The sequence below is a fragment of the Seriola dumerili genome, unplaced genomic scaffold, assembly GCF_002260705.1.
Source record: "Seriola dumerili isolate Sdu_G_001 unplaced genomic scaffold, Sdu_1.0 BDQW01000278.1, whole genome shotgun sequence".
Classification (NCBI taxonomy): Eukaryota; Metazoa; Chordata; class Actinopteri; order Carangiformes; family Carangidae; genus Seriola; species Seriola dumerili.
Genome location: NW_019174533.1, coordinates 1,105,196 through 1,126,453, shown reverse-complemented (window position 1 = coordinate 1,126,453; position 21,258 = coordinate 1,105,196). Strand labels below are relative to the sequence as shown.

Sequence of the window (21,258 nt, the reverse complement as noted above, 5' to 3'; positions counted from 1 at the left end):
TCCCGTTAGCCCATCAAGCTGCAATATCCAAGCCTTGACATTGCGAAGATGGAGGCTGTTATGGTCTAGACCAGGATACATAGAAAGCAAAAACTGCGAGTTTCAGAGCCCTGTTATGACAACATTTCCAGCCGGTCCAGGTAAATGGAAACCGCCTGGTTACTTAGCTAGCGAGCAAACGTTAGCGCCTTTCCAAAGTTATGTAGCTAGCACAAATGACAGCTAATGTCAACGAACGGGCTAGCGCAGCGAACGTTAGCTAAGCTAGCTAGCAACATCGGATCAACTACAACGTAGTTTTAGATAACTGATAAGTTAGCACATAGAATCGCTGTTTTTTTCTTAACGACAACTTGTCGTCTTTTTCAGAGAGATAGTCTTGTAACACAGAAGCCGGCCAACAGCTAACTTCAGCTAATGTCATCTGCAAGATGAAGATGTTTTGATGTCAATGCTAGCTAACATTAGCAAGCTAATCATTTTCAGAACCGTTTCCTGGTTGACTCCTCTGCTTGTTACCGACCCGATGTTTAGGATATAAATGGTTGGTGTGTTTCATTCCTTGACTCCGTTTTAGCTTGCAGGTCTCAAAAGCCAGCTAGTGTTTAACACACGCTATATAACGCTAGCCTTGTTACTTTTTGTTTTCTCTGGGAGGAGAGGACGTAACGTTAGTAGTTACATTAAAAATCTGGGCAGTTCGATGGCTACTGTTTACTGTCAAACTATGCATCACTTATCATGACTTCACACACTTCTACAGCGTTTTTTAGTTACGCTCTTTATGTCGGTATGCATGTGTTTCACAATTGTTTTAATATTGTTTAATCTTTTGTAGTTCTCAACATTATATGTTTTAATCTTGCATTCTCCTCCCACCAAAACACACAAGATAAGTGTAAACCAGTTGAACAAGTTGAAGTTGAAATGCTGCTTGATGGACTTTTGATCATGATAGTCGTGAAGATCAAAACCACTATCAAAAATAGCCTAATGCTGTGAGAGGTATGTGTGTTTTTCTCAACAACACAGCCTTGCCTGGAGTATTCTTACAACAGAGGATACAACTGTACTGGTTCTGGGTATTAAGTAACCTATTCATAGTTTTCTTAACTTGCCATATTAAGTTGACTCTACTGGATTTGTGTGTCTGCAGGTGGAGGCAGGAGGTGTGAGTAGAGTGCAGTAGACATCGGCAGCATGTACTCCGAGTGGCGCTCACTGCAGTTGGTGGTGCAGAGCGACCAGGGCCACCTCAGTGTTCTGCACACTTATCCCACCACCGTGGGCACGGAGGTGGCAAATGCCGTGGTCAAGCCTCTGGGCACAGCTGTGAGCCCTGTCGCCACAGAGAACATCCTCAAGACAGATAAGGAGGTGAGAGAAATGTCCAGGGTGGTGTGCATTATGCAGTGTTTGACATTTCAATTGAATACCTTTGTAGTCTTCCAAGTTGCCAGCTCCATCACCAAGGCACAAAAGAGTCTGTCAGCTTGAACACTTGCAGTACATTCGAAGTGTTCAGACCCCTTCACCTTTTTCAAATTTTGTGGTGTTGCAGCCTTATTTTAAGGTCATTTAAAATAATTTTTTCTGTCATCAGTCTACACTCGATACCCCATAATGACAAAGCAAAAACAGAATTTTAGAAATTTTTGCAAATCTGTTGAAAATGGAAAACTGAAATATCACATTGACATACGTATTCAGGCCCCTTGTTATGGCAGTTAAGAGAAATGGGTGCCTCGCCTCCCATTTCTCTTGATCATCTTAGAGATGTTTCTACAACTTGATTGGAGTCCTGTGGTGAATTAATTTGACTGTACATTTGGAGAGGCACACACTTGTCTATATAAGGTCTCACAGCTGGCAATGCATATCAGAACAAAAACCAAGCCATGTGGTCAAAGGAACTATCTGCAGAGTTCAGAGACAGTATAGTGTCGAGGCACAGATCTTGGGAAATCCACAAAAACATTTCTGCTGCATTTAAGGTTTCCAACAGCACAGGCACTGCCATAATTCTTAAGTGGAAGTTTTCAACAACCGGAACTCTTCCTAGAGCTGGCCGCCCGGCCAAATTGAGCAACTTGGGAAGAAGGATGTTGGTAAGATAGGTGACTAAGAACCTGGAAAGTGAAGGGGTCTGAATACTTTCTGAATTCACTGTGTTTTCTCATGACTGAAGAGAGGTTGGCCTCATTGATCCATCATAAGATGTGTTGTAGCACAACACCAGTTAGCAGAGTTCAGTTTGTACTACACTATTTAGTTGAGTAATTGCTAACCATTTGAAAAGCATTAATGTCAAGATATTTTTTTGTACATTCATACAACTCAAGTTGAGATAACAGGGTTAGTGTTCGTAAAAACTCATTTGATCTCTGATTTCTTCAAATGAAGTTAAACTACTAAAGAAAATGTTTTGAAATGTGATGCAAATTATTTCTGTGGACATGCAGCTTAGTGTGGCAACAGTGAGGGAATATATTGAAATAAGCAGTGATCAACTTAATGGTACAGCATCTACACTGTAGGGTTCATGGTATGTTTGTTGACCTTGATTTTGACCAGATTCTTGACATTGAGGCCAAAGAGTTAAATTATTATGTCAAGAGACCAGAGTCTCAAAGTGCTGTCAAAGTCCATCAAAGTGCCATTAGCAAAAACCCATTTGGGCCGTCATAAGTCTTTTTACTCAGGAGTCTCTTTGGTGTAGCTACTCTAGCATGTAAAGGCCTGACTGATGAGTGCTACAGAGATAGCTTCCCTTATCTCTGCAGGAGGCTTAGGCCTGAAACACAACAGACGCTTAATGCTGTTGGAATAGCTCTGCCCTCACTTCACCTCTCATATAAACGACAATGGACACACTTTGCGTGCCAATGTGTATGTGTATTTTCTCTACGTGTTGTGTGTTGAGTGACAAGAAAACCACTTTGTAAATGGTTATTTTTATATCCTACAACCTCTGCAGCAAACGCTACATATCTCTACAGTATGTGTGTTTAATGGGGATGTCCTGAGCTCTTCCTTGGGATCAGGACTGAGTCTTATTTTAGGCAAGTTAATTAAAGCCAGATCAATTTCTTATCCTTTTATTTTTTTATGCTCTGTATATGTCAGCTGTCAAAAAAGTCTCCCTTGTGCTCTGATAAAACCCTGGAACGTCTGCTCATACACACCGTTGTGAGCAATTGAACCAAAGAGCTCACAGCAAGCCAGGAGTTTCAGTTAATGGTATGACTGCATGCGTCAGGAATTGATGTGAGAGAAGGTGCGTTGGGTTAAAAATATTTCAGCAATATTCCTCAGGTGCACCTGTGCTGCTGGTGCTTTGAACTTCACTTCATGCTGAGGATAAAGCTCAGATAAACCTTCTTGCCAATACTGATCTGTACTGACTCCCCACCTGCTTCACGAATATTACACAAAACACTGTAGAAAATGGTACAAAATATTGCAGGAAACTGTCAAGGGGAGCTGTTATACAGGCTTTTATGTAGGCAGACTTAAGGCTTTGTATGTAGTTCTATGATGCAGGAAAATTAAATAAAAAAAGACGTAGATTGGATTCAGTGTTTGTGTGTAGTGAGTATATAAGGACTTAAATCGGGATCGTGGGCAGGAAAGCATGATTTGGAAATGATCAAATATTTAAATGTAACTTTGAAGGAAGAATGATGATCTGGTTTTCATTCATCACTTGCCTTTTTAATATCTGTTTTTGACAGAATATTATCATGTTGAAAATATGTTTTCAGAGCTGCCAGCGATACAGGACTCCTCAACAGAAATATACACAGCAAAATGCTGCAAAATAATCAATAAGTCATAATTTAAAACATTTACATGAAGTAATGAGAATGGTTTGGCTCCCTAGGTGAAGTGGACCATGGAGGTGCTGTGTTATGGCCTCACTCTCCCCCTTGAAGGGGACACTGTCAAGCTGTGTGTAGATGTGTACACAGACTGGATGATGGCCCTGGTGTCACCCAGGGACTCGATGCCTCAGCCTGTGGTCAAGGAGCCCAATATGTACGTCCAGACCATCCTCAAACATCTTTACAACGTCTTTGTACCCAGGTAGGTCAGAAATGTTCACAGAGGAGCCTTCATCTCCAATTAGCTGCCGTTTTTTTTAAATTGAAATGAAGACTTGTTGCATGGTTGTATATGTTTGTTTTTACACCATATCTCCCGCTGTTAAGAGTCCTCCTACATAAACCTCTGATACCACGTATCATGCCTGCTGTTAACACTACCTCTCTGATTTCCTTCCTTGTTCCCTCATTACAAACACCGCGTCTCTGTCTCCAGGCCTGAGCAGCACAGTCTGAACCATATCAGGCTTTGCCAGCAGGTTCTGACTGCAGTCCAAAAACTGGCAAGAGAGTCTGTTTCCATGGTTAGGGAAACCTGGGAGGTGCTGCTGCTCTTCCTGCTTCGCATCAACGACACATTGCTTGCCCCACCCACTGTCGGAGGTAAGCCACTTGCTGTCCTCTTAAACCGTTCTTGATGTATTTAATTAGTTATTTGGGATAATTACTTAATAATTAACTTAAATTTTTTTCCCCAGTTGGAGTGGCAGAGAAACTGGCAGAGAAATTGATGGCAGTGCTATTTGAGGTGTGGCTGCTTGCTTGCGCCCGCTGTTTTCCCACGCCGCCGTACTGGAAGACAGCGAGGGAGATGCTGGCAAACTGGAGACACCACCCGCCTGTTGTAGAGCAGTGGAGCAGAGTGGCCTGTGCCCTGACCTCCAGGTGAGAAAGGCATCAGTTCAAGTTCATGTGGTTTTGGATTTAGTCCTGAAAAAAGTTTCACACCGTCACTGAGAGTGAGTTTTGTTTAGACTTTTATTATTGAGTAGTTTGAGTAGAGTTAAAATAGCTGCCTATCTGCCTTGCAGGGTATGTACTCTCTGAGTGAGACAATCTGTGCGTCTCTGTCTGTTTTCCAGACTTTTGCGTTTTACCCACGGACCGTCCTTCCCACCTTTTAAAGTTCCTGATGAGGACGCCAACCTGATTCCTTTAGAGATGGACAGTGACTGCGTGGCACAGACGTGGTACCGCTTTCTCCACATGCTCAGGTGCATAATTCCTCAACATTACTGCATTCTCTGTGTTCTCACCTGAAAATAACAAAGCTCCTCTTTCATTAAACTAACCCCTAACAGACACAGATGGTTTCTTTGTTCACCTGTTGCAAGAGACAAGAAAGTTGTTGCACATAGTGGGACTAAAGCACCTCATATCATTCCTATCAAGAATTCCTCTTCTCTATGTACTCTACTTCCTGTCTATAAAAGAATCACGTTATGTTAATTTGTTTAAAGGTCGGGTTTTTTATGATTTCATTCATCCATCCCTTTTAATTATTCATTCTTTCATTCAGCCTTCTGTCTGTCCATCTATCTGTTGGTCTTATCCAGTCTTATATCAGATATAACATACATCCAAAACAGCGTCTGTAAGCTTTTTGCATTAATGCATGAATTTGCTGTCCGTTTGTTTCCAGTAACCCAGTGGACCTGAGCAACCCTGCGATAGTGAGCACCACTCCAAAGTTTCAGGAGCAGTTTCTTAACTCCAGCGGTATCCCTCATGAAGTGGTGCTGCATCCGTGTTTGAAACAGCTGCCCCAGATCTTCTTCAGGGCCATGAGGGGTGTCAGCTGCCTAGTGGACGCCTTCTTGGGTAAGATGGACATTTGGGGGGAGACGTTTCAGTGTAAATGTTTAAAAATAAAAAAATAAAAAAATAAAAAAAAAACTAACAAAAGGATGTATTTCAGAATTAAAAGGTAAAACTCATCACAGTGATTCTACATGTGTTTTGTAAGTTTTAGCAAATATACCAAAAAGCATGTCAACATTATTCCTGTTTTTGAAATTGTTATGCTTACCTTCAAGGCACCTATTGATGCTCATTCATATTGATAAAATTAGATAATTGTGGCACGGGATAATGAGGATTTCCAGCCGCTGCCCTACTTAACATTCAAAAGAGACGAGGTTAAAAGCAGATGTAGTGTTTATTGTGATCCATCTCAAATGAATGTCAAGATGCTTAACAGCTTAACTGTCGTTGTGGGTTGAAATCTGTGGATACCAATGGCTGCTGGAGGGTTAAAAAAAATACATTTAAAAAGCTAAAAAGGGTAAGCAAAAATGTAAAGTATATGTGATGAGTGGTGAAAAAAGTCAAGTATGTCAGAGGAGCCAGCAATACAAGGCACTTGTAAGTTCTTGTAACAGCTTTTACTCCTTTCCCGGTTGTTGTACAGGCACTGCTCCTGAGCGAACTCAAGATGGAGGATGTCAGTCAGTAACACCTGTTGAAACATTTGAATAGAAAAATGTCCGTGTGTATTTTTGTCTTTACACTGTAGGTATCTCTGTTGAAAAGAGAGATGTACGCGAGAGGGTGTTCACTTTTTCCCCAGTGCTGCTCTCTCATGGTACAGACATCGGCTGACACGTCATATAATGAGATGGGAATATAATGGTCTATTTATTGGTGGTGATGATATTAACAACTGGGATTAGTTTTGCTGTAGCAAAATGATAAGTCCCAGACATTCAGACTAAACTACAAGATCATCAACAAGGGGGTCTCCTGCGGGAATAAAAAGTCAATCAAGATGGATGGAGATCAATTACTGGTGATTTGTATCTAACCATTGTCTTGCATGTCTACCAATGAACATTATCTATGATCAACTCACAGACTCAAAACTTCATTTTTCTGCCTCCTTAATAATATTAGAAATTATTTTTAATTTAGTTTACAAAGCCAGTTCTGGCTACTGGAAACTTTAATGACCTTTCTATCAACAGGTATATCACGTCCCAGAGCTGACAGTGCCCCGCCCACCCCAGTCAACAGATTGAGCATGTCTCCGCCCCCCTCCATCACCAACACCACGCCCCCTCACAGCCGCAAGCAGCGGCATACAGTGGTCACCAAAACCACAAGCAAGAGTTCGACTGTAAGTGCATTAAATCACCACAAACTGCAGAGCTGTGTTTTTATTGTTTATTATTTGCAGTTGCTCTACTGACAGCACAGGGCTAATACATTTGTCATATTTATGTGAAGAAATTATCTTTTTAACTCATCTTTTATATGTTTGATTTGTTAGTCGCACTGATCATGCTGTCAACACCCCGATCAGATGTCTTCCTCTATCCCTCCCCACCCTGCAGGGCAGTGGAAGTCAACCAACCAAAGCATCCCAGCAGCAACAGCAGCAGCAGCAAACTTCGTCCTCCCCGACCCTGCTTTCCAGCCCCAACCAGAGCAGCTGGGAGTCTCGGCCTCTGCCGGCCCCGGCACGGCCAAAGGTCAACAGCATCCTTAACCTGTTCGGCCAGTGGCTTTTCGACGCTGCTCTGGTGCACTGTAAGCTCCACAGCGGCCTCAGCCGAGACCCGAGCATGACCGGTAAGAAGTGAGACGATGGCTATAGCGTTTCCATTAATGCATGGTCAGGTGGGTGTTCTGTCGCTGTTCTTTAGTATGTGTCTTTGTGGAGTTCTCTGTGTTTTTGGTGTCCGTGTTATTTTTTATTGTATGTCGTTGGGATATCCTTTCCTTTTTCACCATTTTCTCTGAAACTTCTTTGTGCTTTTCTGTGTGTGGAGGGCTTGGTTAGAAGTGGCGTGGTATGAAATTTCCATCTGATTCTAATTCATTTACATCTACCAACTATTTATACATGGCTAAAACTGCATATAGTCTATAACCATATGCTGAGGATTTCATATAGATTCATTTTTATTGGTAAAATCATCGCTAGAGGAGTCAATGACAGCACATTCAGTACTTAGTATTTTAAAATAAATTTGGCTTTTCATTGGCTCTCCATTTATTTTTCTCTTTTTGGTGTAGTGTCCTGCACGTGTCTACCATGTCTGATTAATGTTAAAGAGTTGTAATGGGTCAAAAGTCATGTATTGAGGAGAACAAAAAAAAAAAAAAACAATTCATGCCTGATATGAATTGATCCCAAAATATTGGATCTGCTTTGATTTTGTGTCTCTCCACTATTTCTGTTATCTTGCAGCCTCTTTTATCCAAATTCTCCTTTCTTATAAATCTTGTAAGTAGGAACGGCAGCTTTTTTTCCTCACTTGATTTGCGTTTCTTGACAAATCTTCCTGCTTTTTAGTTGAGTTCCTCATGATCATCGCCATTGTCACCATTGTTTTCTGTTCCCACTCCTTGTCATATATAAAAGTTCACCAGCGTTCTCTCAGCGTTTCTCCAAAGGTGATGGAATGGGTTTCACCAACTGACCACTTGTCTCGATCATAACGTTGCCAGTTTGTGACGCCACCCCGTTTTTGAGTTCTCATTTTCTTTTTTTGGGTCACACTAATCCTTATTATTTAGTTTCAGACCCCCCCCCCCAAAGTTCAGCATTATTGTTTTGTTTGTTGTAATTTCCTTTTGTATTGTTGGTTTACTTGAGTTTTGATTTTGATTGGTTTGGTGCCTCAATGCATGAAGTGAATGTTCTGTACCTTGAGTGACAGTCATATAATTGCGGCAGCGAGGGAGCTGACACAGGGATTTTGTTTAGTGGTCTTGCAGCAGAGAATGACTGAGACATTTTATTGCCAGCACACTACACTTGGTCATGCCTTGTGCCAGTGATAGGTAGAGCTTCTACGGCAAACTCTTTGTGTCAGAGTTCCCTTTTATTGAATGCTTTTAAATGATGTGAATGTGTGTTTGCAGTCATTAAAGTCTTTGTTTTATCTTTTTGTGATAGTGATTAAAATGTCTGCTTTGTGGTGCTTTTGTTTTTCCAGTTTTTTCCAGTTTTTGTTACTTTTTGTTGTACTGTGCATACAGTAGATACATGTTTGCCTGTTTCTCATACATGCATGAGTACTAATGACCAAATTACAATTCAGCGTCCTTTCATTCTGTGTCTCTTCCCACTCTCTACAGCGATAGCCACTCAAGTAGGTCTGGAGCTGAGGAGGAAGGGTTCTCAAATGTCCACCGACTCCATGGTGTCGAACCCCATGTTTGACGCCAACGAGTTCCCAGAGAGCTACGAGGCAGGACGAGCGGAGGCCTGCGGGACTCTCTGCCGCATCTTCTGTAGCAAGAAAACAGGAGAAGATATTCTGCCTGTTTACCTGTCCAGGTAACATAGTCAACTTTCTTATTTCGTTCATCAGTCTAACTGTGCACATGCAATTTTTCTGTTGGCTGTTAAGATCTTAAACTGTACAAAACTATAAGTAGAATGTCTGATATATTGTGACTCCTCTGTCTCTTTTCTGCAGGTTTTACATGGTCCTGATTCAGGGTCTCCAGATCTCCGATTTCATCTGTAGACCAGTTCTGGCTTCCATCATTCTCAACTCCTCCTCTCTCTTCTGTACTGACCTGAAGGGCATCAATGTGGTGGTGCCCTACTTCATAGCTGCCCTGGAGACTATTGTACCAGACAGGTTAGACTAGTAGTGCTTTCACTAATTTTGGATGAGTGTACTAGATGATATTTTCATGAATGTGAAAACCATATGATCTTAGTCAGGTTTCTCCGTTTGAGGGCAATTTTGAGGATATTGTCTCAAGTTTGTCTATGTGAGATTTGTTTGTACTCCTCCAGGGAGCTGTCCAAATTCAAGATGTATGTAAACCCTACCGACCTGAGGAGAGCCTCCATCAACATCCTGCTGGCCATGTTGCCACTGCCGCATCACTTTGGCAACATCAAATCAGAGGTAACTCTTGCTTACTTCTTTCATTTTATTGGTTTATTGGTGCATTTTTTCAGTGCAGAATTTAAAAGATTTTGAGTCGGTTTTTGTCATTGAACCTCATTTCTCCTTTTCTTTTGGCTTATTTGAAATGTTTAACAGGTTAAAGGCATGAGGGCTTAGATCATTCTTTCTTTACGTTTTAAACTCCACAAGGCTTTTAGATTTTCGCATTACAGTAAAGCAAGCCCTAAAAGTTTTTATTGTTTGCTTCGTTTTCAGATAAACCAGGTTGTTAACTATATTGACTTTGTGTGCTTCAGGTTCTGTTGGAGGGAAAGTTCAATGAGGAGGATGGGTGGCCTCATGACCAGCCCGTTTCCTTCCTGTCCCTGAGGCTACGTCTTGTCAATGTCCTGATAGGAGCGCTGCAGACTGAGACCGACCCCACTAACACACAGCTCATCCTGGGTATCTGCTGCCCCCTTAACATCCTCTCTATCCATTTATTTTGCCTCTCCATATTACTTGTGCTGTATTTATACTGACCTAAATCATTTTCTAAATTTTCTGTCCATATATTGTTCTTTGTATATTTTTTATTGTTAACCCCCCCACCCCCCCCTCTCAGGTGCAATGCTCAATATTGTTCAAGACTCAGCACTGTTGGAGTCCATAGGTGCACAGACCGAAACAGTAAGGCTCAGATCACTGCTGTTTCCTACGGCTAAATAATTAACATTTTATGATGCTAGCAGCGGTGTCATGGACTGGACATCAAGATTGCTTTGTTTTTTGTGGTGGCAGGGAAGTATAGACGGGAGTCACATGACAGTGAGGAGTCACAGCCGCACCAACAGTGGCATTAGTTTCACCAGTGGAGGCAGCACAGAGGCTACCAGCCCAGACTCTGAGCGTCCGGCCCAGGCCCTGCTCCGAGACTACGGTAAGACACGCAGATACTCATGCACTAATATCCTTGTGCTTGGTGAATTAACACAATAGCGCCGGTTTTGGTGAGATGGTGCATAACAGACTTGCTGGAGCGTTATTTCATGTGGTCAGTACCTGTTTCCTGATCAGTGTAAACATGTCACTTACTAAATTAACACATTTGTTCTTTATAGCTAACGTGGTTAAAGTGCTTTGCAGAGTTAAGAAGCGTTGGGTAAAATGTTTTTGTAGGTGATTCAAAGTTATTTGTTGCTGTGATGCTGTGCTATGAAACAACATTTTGGCACTGAGACGTATGGAGTGCTAGGGCTGATTGCATTTTTCTCTCTAATTGATTTGTTGCAGCAGTGTTGACTAATCAAAAGCATTTCAAAGATTTTGTCTTTTTCTTTGGAGGACTGAGCGATGGTTGACTGACATTGTGATGTTAGAGTTGTTGTTTTATTTATTATAAATTAAATTTATTTTTTATTTTTTATTTTTTAAATAAATTGACAATGACAGCTATGAGAGCTTCAATTCTATGTCTATTTTCTCTGAGCACTGTGCGGCTTATAGGCGACTTTATCCAGTAGGATATAGGGGGAGGGGGTTCTGCAGGGTTCCTGTGGGACAGGATGGTTGCATTGCATTGTGTGGCTCAGTACTGGACAGGAAAAACAAGAGCGAGCGGGAGTCTGGGGGGTCATTGTTTCATAAATTCAGCAGAATTTGGGATTTTTTTGTTAATCATAAATTCAGAAAATAAGAGACCTTATTTCTGAAATTGGAGCCAGATCTGCATCTTGGAGAGGCTCGATGCCGAAGCATCAACATGATCACTTAGTGTTTTTAGCTCTCCTTGATTCTTTAGGTAGAAACTCTGAAATAGATAGATGGATGTAGAAATAATTACTCTTGATCAGAAGAACTTTATTATATCTAAATACTAACTAATTCTTTAAATTGTCAGGGTTTTAAAAAAAAAAAAAAATCTGAATTATTATATTGAATTATATCATACAATTTTTTTGTCTTAAAAGTCAAAATAAGAATTTTTTAAAATGTTGACATCGCTCAGCCCTGTTCCTCCGCAGTTTATTTATTATCTATCCCTCAGTCCAAACTTTGCTCAATATGGTGTGCTGTTCTGATTTCAAACACAATGCATGTTCTCAATACCTAAACGTATCTTTGGCATCCAGGACATTTTTCCTGTAAGCATGTGTACTTAAGCTTTGTTGCCTGAATTCTGCTTTGCTCTATCTATCTTTGCGGTGTTTGGTATTTCCGGGTGTTATATGGTCTAGCTCTTCCAGATACGGCGGCAGGCCTGCTGGTGCGCAGCATCCACCTGGTCACCCAGAGGCTCAACTCTCAGTGGAGGCAAGACATGAGCATTTCCCTGGCTGCCCTGGAGCTGCTGGCTGGGCTTGCCAAGGTAAAGCTAGCACCACAGAGACTCACTGTAACAATCTGCACTCAAGTACTGTATGTCTTCAAGTTTATCCATGTTACCCAACCAAGTCTCAACCAGCAATATCTTTTAGCTCAACACTGTAAATTTATGAAACCACAGCAGTTTTCTCCTTCAAGACCAAGGCTCACAGAAATTGATGGTGTGACACTCGACAACTCATTAAAGGGTTTTATCTTAACCATTGATCCCTCCCAAATGAGACACACCAGCGTCACAGATAGCAAAAATAGCGTTGCATCTGGGTGGTTCATGTCAACTTATGAGTCAGAATTTTCCAAGTTCATCACAAGGGGGTTGCCCTCATTGTGTCAAAAAGTACAGCAGCATAAGTTTCTGTAATGGATGTACAGTTGTTTTTTATGCCTTGAGATGTGTCGCGTTCTAAATACGGACTCATTAGTACAATGGACAGTAATTGGCTTTAATATGTGAATATCTGACACAAATTCAGAGGAAAAGACCAGGATAACATTGAGGTTACATGAGGTTATTTAATTTACATAAATACTATTTCTAATAATATTGTAATTTCATTTTTTAATTAAAAGCACAATGAATCAAATGTGTCCTAATTTAGTAAAACAGTTAATCTCTTATGCACCAAAGCCTATAAAAAAGTTTTCCCAGTGGCATGAAATGAAGAATTTCTGTTATGTGTCTAATGTCGAGCATTTTCCTTTACTTGTGGTATACGTCTAAACCAGGTAAAGGTGGGAGTAGACTCTGCAGACCGTAAACGTGCTGTCAGCTCTATATGTGGGTACATTGTGTACCAGTGTAGCCGTCCAGCTCCTCTTCAATCCCGAGACCTCCACTCCATGATTGTAGCTGCCTTTCAGTTTCTGTGTGTGTGGCTCACAGAACACCCTGACATGCTGGATGAGAAGGTAAGCTTAAAGACTGGATTTGAAATATCGCTCCGATATGTTGTTTGGTTAGAGGCTTAGAGTTTTGTTAAAATACTCTTTTTGTATCAGGATTGTTTGGTAGAGGTGTTGGAGATTGTGGAGCTGGGGATCTCTGGTAGCAAGTCTCGACAGGAACAGGAAGTTCGACATAAAGGAGAGAAGGAGCACAACCCAGCTTCGATGAGGGTAAAGGACGCTGCTGAGGCGACTTTGTCCTGGTGAGAATCATCAGACTTTATACAGAATGGATCAGAGTTAAAGTTATTTGATGTAGTTACTTGTACTTTTTCTTGTACATGGCCATCTTTTGAGAAAGGGAAGAATTTACATTTGTGTTTATCTCTGTCTCCTACCTATGTATGTAAAAGACATGCTGTTGGGTATTCAACTCAGTATGTGGAGGAGGAACTCCTTTGCATACACCCAATCAAAACATGTAGTAACATTTTCATTAAACAGTAACAATCGCCTTTGTAACGGTGACAGAGTGACATCCAGACAGCAGAGTATGACACTGACTCCACAGAGGTCTGAAGCAAGCACAGACACTTGTTTTGTCTTGCAGCTTGGCTTGTTGACAAGGTAGCAAAGTAAAAGTCCACCATGTTAAAGTGCATTTGTATTGCTAATAATAAAAAAAAAATGTCTTATAACTGCTATGTTATATGTTTGATATACAGTATACATCATTAATAGATAACAGCCTTTGGTGTTGCCTGACTGACACCACAGAAAATAAAGGAAAACTTAATACACACGATACGGTCCAAGCATTTCTGAATAAAAAGATATTTTTCCCTTTCAACAGTAAAATAATATTGAAAATAAATTAACTTTTTGTAAAAGTTAGAATTTTAGCACTAAATTATTGATTTGTCTGTTTTACTGCTTCGTCAGTGACCTAGTTTTTCTGCTGAACCACACGGGCGACTATTGAAATGACACGTACCCATTGACCCAGTTTCATCTCATTTGTGTCCTTGTGTTCCTGTGGTGTTCCCCAGTATCATGCAGGTGCTGGGGGCCTTCCCTTCTCCCAGCGGGCCCGCCTCCACCTGCAGCCTACTGAATGAAGACACCCTGATCCGCTACGCCAGACTCAGTGCCACAGGGGCCAGCAACTTCCGCTACTTTGTCCTGGACAACTCGGTCATCCTCGCCATGCTGGAGCAGCCTCTCGGCAATGAGCAGAGTCAGTGGCTTAGCATCCTTCCTTTGACATAATAATAGTTTATTGCAATACAGGGGAGAACTAAGTTCTTTCTGGGTTCATTTTTAGTTGTAAGTAGTGGTTGTATTACCTGCCAAGTACCAAGCACCGGTAAATAACAATAAATGTTCAGTAAATGTCTCTGTCCTCACAGACCCCAGTCCATCAGTGACAGTTTTGATCCGAGGCACAGCCGGCAGACATGCCTGGACCATGCAGCTCTTCCACCAACCCAGAGGAGCTCGGGCCAATCAGAGGGTGAGATCACACTGTAGATTACTGGATAAGGTTTGCCAACAACGCTAAACCATTATCACCCTAGAAATATTTGAATGTGACACCTTAGAGTCGCGAGTTTGTTAAATTTGAAACTCCACAACTGGTTCACTGATAACACATCTCCATATCCGTCTGCTTCTCTCTTCCCACAGCAGGTGTTTGTTCCCGAGGGCCGTCCGATGCCCAACAATGACGTGGGGATCAAATACAACGTCAAGCAGAGGCCCTTCCCTGAAGAAGTGGATAAGATTCCCCTTGTCAAAGCTGATGTTAGTATTCCTGACCTGGATGACATTGTCAGTAGAGAGGTAAGAGAAAAGCTTTCTGTTAAATCCTGTTATTGATCTCATATCCACATTATGGCTAATCACATACAAATAAGATAATTCTACTATGGGTATAAGCTAAACCAAGATTATTTGTTGTCATTGCTAAAAAAAAAATAGCCATAAAGTAAATTAATCGATCATATTATTTGTTATTATACAAACTCAGGTGTGTTGTTTGGGCTGGCAGGATGATTCAAGAGCTACAAATACACTGAGTAATCCCCCACACGTGAGTTGTTGGAGGGATGAAATTTCACTCGGGTGTCTCTTGGAAAAGAGGTTCAAATCATCTGGTTTGGTGACAGATTCTCGATGATTGTTTTGTGTGGTTTCTCAATCCAATGCAATAATTAAAAATCAATAAGGGCTGAATCAATTACTCTCTGACAGTGTGTATTAAAAGCTTCACAAAGACTGGATTTATTAACAGGCTGTTATACTGGATTGGATTATCTTGTACAAGTTTAGTTAATAAAATGGTGACTTCTTTTCTGTTCAAATGTTTGGTAACAACATTTTAAATCACAGACGCACACGAGTGACTCTTCACATCGTCTCTGGGGGTTGACAACTCTGTGTTTGGGCTGTGGGACTTGCCCTTTGTGGGTTAATGCTGAATTTAGGCAGTCAAGTGCCATTCATCAGCCAAAGTGTCTTGAAATTGTCTTTAAAAAAAAAAAAATGTCCCGTGTCCGTCTTCTTTTCAGCTGGAAGTTCAGCACGACAAGCTTCGCATTCTGATGCACAAGCAGATAGAGTATGAGAACGCCTTGGAGCGGCACAGTGAGGAAATCTGGAAGTCCAAACCTTTCCCCGACCCACAGATAGACTGTAAACCCCCCCCACCCTCACAGGAGTTCCAGACGGCACGCCTCTTCCTCTCCCACTTTGGCTTTCTGTCTCTGGAGGCACTCAAGGTTGGTTAAACGTAATTTGTCTGATAACTTTATTTTTCATGGCAAATGAGAAAATCTCTTGGACTGAACTTGTGCAAAAACATTTTATGCCAATGTCGAATATCATCTATAAGCCTTCCCGCTGCTTATACTGAACTTTGCCTTGTGATTCTGTTTAACTCTCTGTTATTGCCTTTATTTAAACTTATCAATCAAATAAACATATATAATAATATATATAAACCATATATAAATGCTTTTTTTTTTTCATTTAATGTTAAATTTAAGTTTAAATTCATACTCATAATAAAGTATAATGATACCATAATGTGAAAAGTCGTATTCTTACGTACATTCATAATATTGTTCTTGTTAATACAGTTTATTTAAAATGTACTTACATTCATTTATTATTGATAGGAACCCAACAACAGTCGTCTACCTCCTCATCTGATTGGCCTGGAGTCATCCTTGCCAGGGTTTTTTGATGACATCAGCTACCTGGACCTGCTTCCCTGTCGGCCATTTGACACTGTCTTTATTTTCTATGTGAGAGCTGGACAGAAAAGCAGCCATGAGGTGAGGGAACGCAGGCAACACATAACAGATTCTCCATAAAACAGTGTTGATCCTGTTACAGTATTTGTATAAAAATGTCTGAATAAGAATGGATCTGTACTTGTTCTGTGTGATCAGATCCTGAGGAATGTGGAGTCATCATCCAGTGTCCAGCCCCACTTCTTGGAGTTCCTACTGTCCTTGGGCTGGCCTGTGGACGTGGGACGCCACCCAGGATGGACGGGACACCTAGATACCAGCTGGTCCCTCAACTCCTGCTCTGACAGCAATGACATACAACAAACAGGTAAACGACTAAACTAACTCCTGCATTAGAGCTGAAGAAGATCTCATCTATTAGATGTTTGTGGTAACTAACTCAATGAGTAACTTTTTTTTTAAAATTTCCCTGTAGAGGAAGCAACTACTCCTGAGGACACAGGAGGTTCTGTGTTCAATGGGGAGAAGAAAGTTTTGTACTACGCTGATGCTCTGACAGAGATTGCCTTCGTTGTTCCATCTCTAACAGAAAATTCTGGTCAGTGTTCACTACGTTGAATATGAACTGATAGAGATTGTGTATGATGAAAACCCAGTGAGGGAGTCGGGACTGACAGAGTTGCTATTTGCTCTTTGCTGTCTCTCAGAGGAGTCATCAGTGCACAGTGACTCCACAGTGGAGGCAGACACCAACACAGACGTCATGCCTGGTTTACACAAACAACCCAATCTCACACTGGAGCTGTTCCCCAACCATTCTGAAAACCTGGAGTCTGCCAAGAAGGTAAAGTTGGGCTTAATGTGTGTGTATCTGAACTGTATACTGACGTTTCTGATTATGATTTCTAAGTCATTTAATGTAGCATTTGCTTAATCGTGCTGCGTGTTGTGCTCTTTCTTTAGCTGAGTCCTTTGGTGAAGACAAAGAGGTCATCGACTGGAAAGTCTTTCCCACCACTGGGTCCTGAAACAAAGGTGTTTGTGGTCTGGGTGGAGCGCTTTGATGATATTGGTAGGCACATGCTCTTTATTCTGCCTTAATGTCCTGTAATTTGAGACTACTAGTAATGGGGGGGGGGATCTAATGTTTCTCTCCATATATTATATTACATTATATTATGTTTCTTTTTGTAGAGTGATTTCTCTATACAAAATTTTGTAGTCTTAAATACTTAACCTCTGTAGCCTTACAACGTAACTATGAAAAAGTGATTCTGAAGTACGTGACCAATGGTTTGAGGTACTTGAATGTCATTGTTTCTGTGTTTTTAGAGAACTTCCCGTTGACTGATCTGTTGGCGGAAACCAGCACGGGCTTGGAAGCTAGCATGAGCAACAGCACTTCCTGCAGGTATTCAGAAGTTTACGCTTTTGCTGTCAGTATGGAACACATACAGTTCATGAATTGGTATTTGGTTAGTTCAGTTCTGCAAAACAGCATGTGCTCTGAAATGCATAAACACACAAGAGTGCAAAACAGGAAGTACAACATGCAGTACATGCAAAAGCAAGCAGAGAAAAGGAACTGTGACAGAGCCGTGATGACAGTTAGGAGTGTGAAGTGGCTTAAAGGAAAATAAAGTTTTTGTGAAGTGTGATTCATATGTATGTTGTTTTTAAGGTAGAGATAATGTGCTACTTAGCAACTTCATCATCAAGGACATGGATTACAAGCGTCAAATGGATTTAAATGTGTTGTATTTAACCAAATTAATAATACCACTTTTGAGAGTGCGTCATCTGAAGCTGTGTGATCTGATACAACATAACAACCATTTATTTCATCTGTGACATAACTAATTTTTCCGATTTCCAAGGTTCCTTGGAAGATAATGGGTGGGTGGCATATTTGAAGATTGCTAAATTGATTTTTTTCTTATTTTCAGAGCAACCACAGAAGCTATTTTTGGCCAGTCAGGCATAAACACACTGACACATTTTTTCTGCCTACAGAATTGTTTCTTGTCGCGTGAAAACCTGTTAGTATTTACGCTTAAGTTCAGTCAAGTGCTACGTGACGACACTCTGATCTGTCAAAATATGTTTGTCCTTCCAGGTATAAATATGGTATTCATTTACAAATGTCATTTTGTTCTATTATTAAATGATGTTTCAGGTATCAGCTTTGTACACATAGCAAAATCATATCCTGTGTTTTTATAAACACAGAACCATCTCAGAAATAGAGTAGCAAGCAGCAGTGATGTGTCGCTACATGCACTTATTGTTATGGACCTAACGTGCGTGGTTTTGCCCTAATGATGGTAAAATTAATAGAATGGCTTGTAATGCTTTTCCTCAAACATATACATTGTATATTTAAATATTTTCAACGTATTCCCACGGGAAACAAATCACATTTTAAAACAGTTTAAAACTACAGTCTTATTACATTGTTTCTTTATCATTGTGACAAATCACTTTCAGTATCTTCTTTACGTTTTGTCTTCCTAATTGTTCCTGCTGCAGGTCGGGGTTACTAGAGAAGGACGTTCCTCTGATCTTCATCCACCCTCTGAAGACGGGACTCTTCAGGATCCGGCTGCATGGAGCTGTGGGCAAATTTGGCATGGTGATTCCCCTGGTGGACGGCATGGTGGTCAGCCGCAGAGCTCTAGGTAATAGCTGTGTGTGGCTTGCTCTGACTTAACTTGTCCCTCCCTGCCAACCACACTTCCTCTGAAAGAAGAGTGTCAACACATCTTATTGCATCACAGGGAGTATATTAGGATTGTTGATCATCGTACTGAAATACCAATGTGCACACATTAATATTTTATAGTTGGCATCTGACTTTGAGATGCATTGGAATTCTCCATATTCTCCATTTAATAAGTTTGTATTGTTTTTCAGTTTGTACATTATGTGTTGTAACATGAACAAAGAATGGGTGTCATTTGCTATGAGAGAGCCAGTGGAAACATCATGGTTTAGCAACACCATGGAAGAACTAATTTATCATTAGCATGTATCTCTCCTGTGCTGATACACACCGTTACTTTGAAAAACACAAGAAAGGTCACGCTGCTTTTTAATGCATGTAATCCCACTTATGATCAGCAGATGGTAGAGTTGGAAGCAGGATTTTCTATCTAAGAATGCATTTAAAAAATGTTAAACTCTGTCCCTCAGTCAAAGCAGTAGGAAAAATGTTTGTACACATTCTCAGACCTGTCACATTCGACTACTGATGAGCTCACGTGTTTGCGTCCTTCTCCCAGGGTTCCTTGTGCGTCAAACAGTCATCAACGTGTGCCGACGGAAGCGTCTGGAAAGTGACTTGTACAACCCGCCTCACGTGAGGCGGAAGCAGAAAATAACGGAGATTGTCCAGCGTTACCGCAACAAGCAACTGGAGCCCGAGTTTTACACCTCGCTCTTCCATGAGGTGGGGGAGGGAAAGCCTCACCTCTAATACCCCTGTCCTGTCCTAACACTGGTTCACAAGCGCACACACACACACACACACACACACAACACACTCTTTTTATCTATACTCACACACCATTTACATGTGTGCGTGCATACATACACACACACACACACACACACACACACGCAGAATCTTTATATTTATACTGTACTATTTTGTTATTTATATGAATACATATATCAACACTGTCTGCCTTTGACTCTGAGAGCAAAGTGTCAAAAACCATGCCAAGGTGGGAAAAGCTACATTTCTATGTCGCAGCCACTCACTGAACATTTGAATGGCTGAAGTTCAACAGTGTCTCTGCTCATTTAGGTTCATGCTTTGTGGCAAAAGAGTTTCAGCTTGTCTTTAACTGCAATACAATAGGTACACTGTTGGCCTTTCTGAACTTGTAAAAAAAACAACAAAAAAAAGAAAGTTCTTTAAACCCTGTGACATGAGTGAATTTCACGATGGTTTGGTAGTACACAGCTGTGTCCAGAATCCAGATCTGTTTTTGTTTTAATCAAACAGATTTATGGGTTGGATTTTTGCCAAGGAGATGAACATCTAAGCGTCATAAAATGTTTTGTAATAAACATCACTGCTGCATCAAGGCAGGTGGCTTCAATAGAACAAAGAAATGATGGACAGCATTGACACGTAATCTAATTTTACAACAAATTGTCATCCACATTCAGACAACTGCTAAAGTCTTCCTAGTGCAAACACACATTTGGCCATCCAGCAGCTGACTGAGCACGCAAATGCTGCCGTTTATAGTTTGGTTTGTTTTGTTTTTTTTCCAGATGATTTCTAGGACTCCTACGTTGTATTACTGTATGCAGATGCCATTTTCTTGGCACCTGCACTGTCTCTGTGCCAGTCTGAAAGTCCTCCCATCTCACAACAGCCACTGCACTGTTTGTGTGCGTGTGTGTGTGCGTGTGTGTGTGTGTGTGTGTGTGTGTGTATGTACACGGCCACATGTATGCTTATTCAACCAGTCAAAACCATTGACACTACAGGGAGTCACAGTGACGCCCTAAAACCCCCATAGGTGGCATTTAAAGATGAATTTTGTCACTTTAAAGAAATGAATAATTCAGTTTTGAAAATTTCAATTTCCTCGGTCAAGACATAACCCTAGAATTGGTTTACTCTTAATGCCTGGTAACACTAGAGTTTACTGATAATGAGAGCAGTTACAGAGCTCCTGGACTTTGCACTTGATTGCAGGGCTAATACGAAATGACCACAAAGACATTTTAGTTGTGAAGTCTCTGCCAATACCAAACAGCACAGTTTAAGTGTCTTGCTCATCTAAACAAATCTAAGGTGATGGATTCAAAGGCCAAAATACTCAATGTAGCTAACAGCATTATATAACCTGCATTTTGACTGATCAGTGCTGTTTTTTTTTTTGTTTGTTTTCTCCATTTTTTAAATTCTAAACCCAGAATGAAAAAGTTATATTCAGTTTGGATTACAGAAATACGCAATTATGCCTTCACAAC

The 21,258-nt window shown here is 40.9% G+C and overlaps 1 protein-coding gene across 6 annotated transcripts; it reads left to right on the top strand.

Moving 5' to 3' along the window:
- The first annotated feature begins 49 nt into the window (after nt 1-49).
- ralgapb (Ral GTPase activating protein non-catalytic beta subunit) lies at nt 50-20,833 on the top strand. 6 transcript variants are annotated; one of them, XM_022757494.1, is made up of 31 exons: nt 50-140; nt 1,157-1,377; nt 3,884-4,086; nt 4,321-4,487; nt 4,583-4,769; nt 4,967-5,098; nt 5,527-5,705; nt 6,848-6,999; nt 7,217-7,454; nt 8,970-9,171; nt 9,314-9,481; nt 9,643-9,757; nt 10,057-10,204; nt 10,365-10,429; nt 10,541-10,679; nt 11,986-12,107; nt 12,851-13,033; nt 13,124-13,272; nt 14,059-14,246; nt 14,419-14,522; nt 14,696-14,851; nt 15,039-15,101; nt 15,580-15,789; nt 16,189-16,347; nt 16,465-16,633; nt 16,742-16,864; nt 16,974-17,110; nt 17,230-17,338; nt 17,599-17,677; nt 18,796-18,944; nt 19,548-20,833. In XM_022757494.1, exons 2-31 carry the CDS (start codon nt 1,201-1,203, stop codon nt 19,739-19,741), a joined length of 4,566 nt encoding a protein of 1,521 aa, XP_022613215.1. In that variant the 5' UTR covers nt 50-140; nt 1,157-1,200; the 3' UTR covers nt 19,742-20,833. The 6 variants fall into 6 exon arrangements, with proteins under 6 accessions (XP_022613215.1, XP_022613214.1, XP_022613213.1 ...); XM_022757493.1 differs by having other exon boundaries at nt 14,398-14,522; nt 14,699-14,851; XM_022757492.1 differs by having other exon boundaries at nt 14,398-14,522.
- Nucleotides 20,834-21,258: the final 425 nt, after the last annotated feature.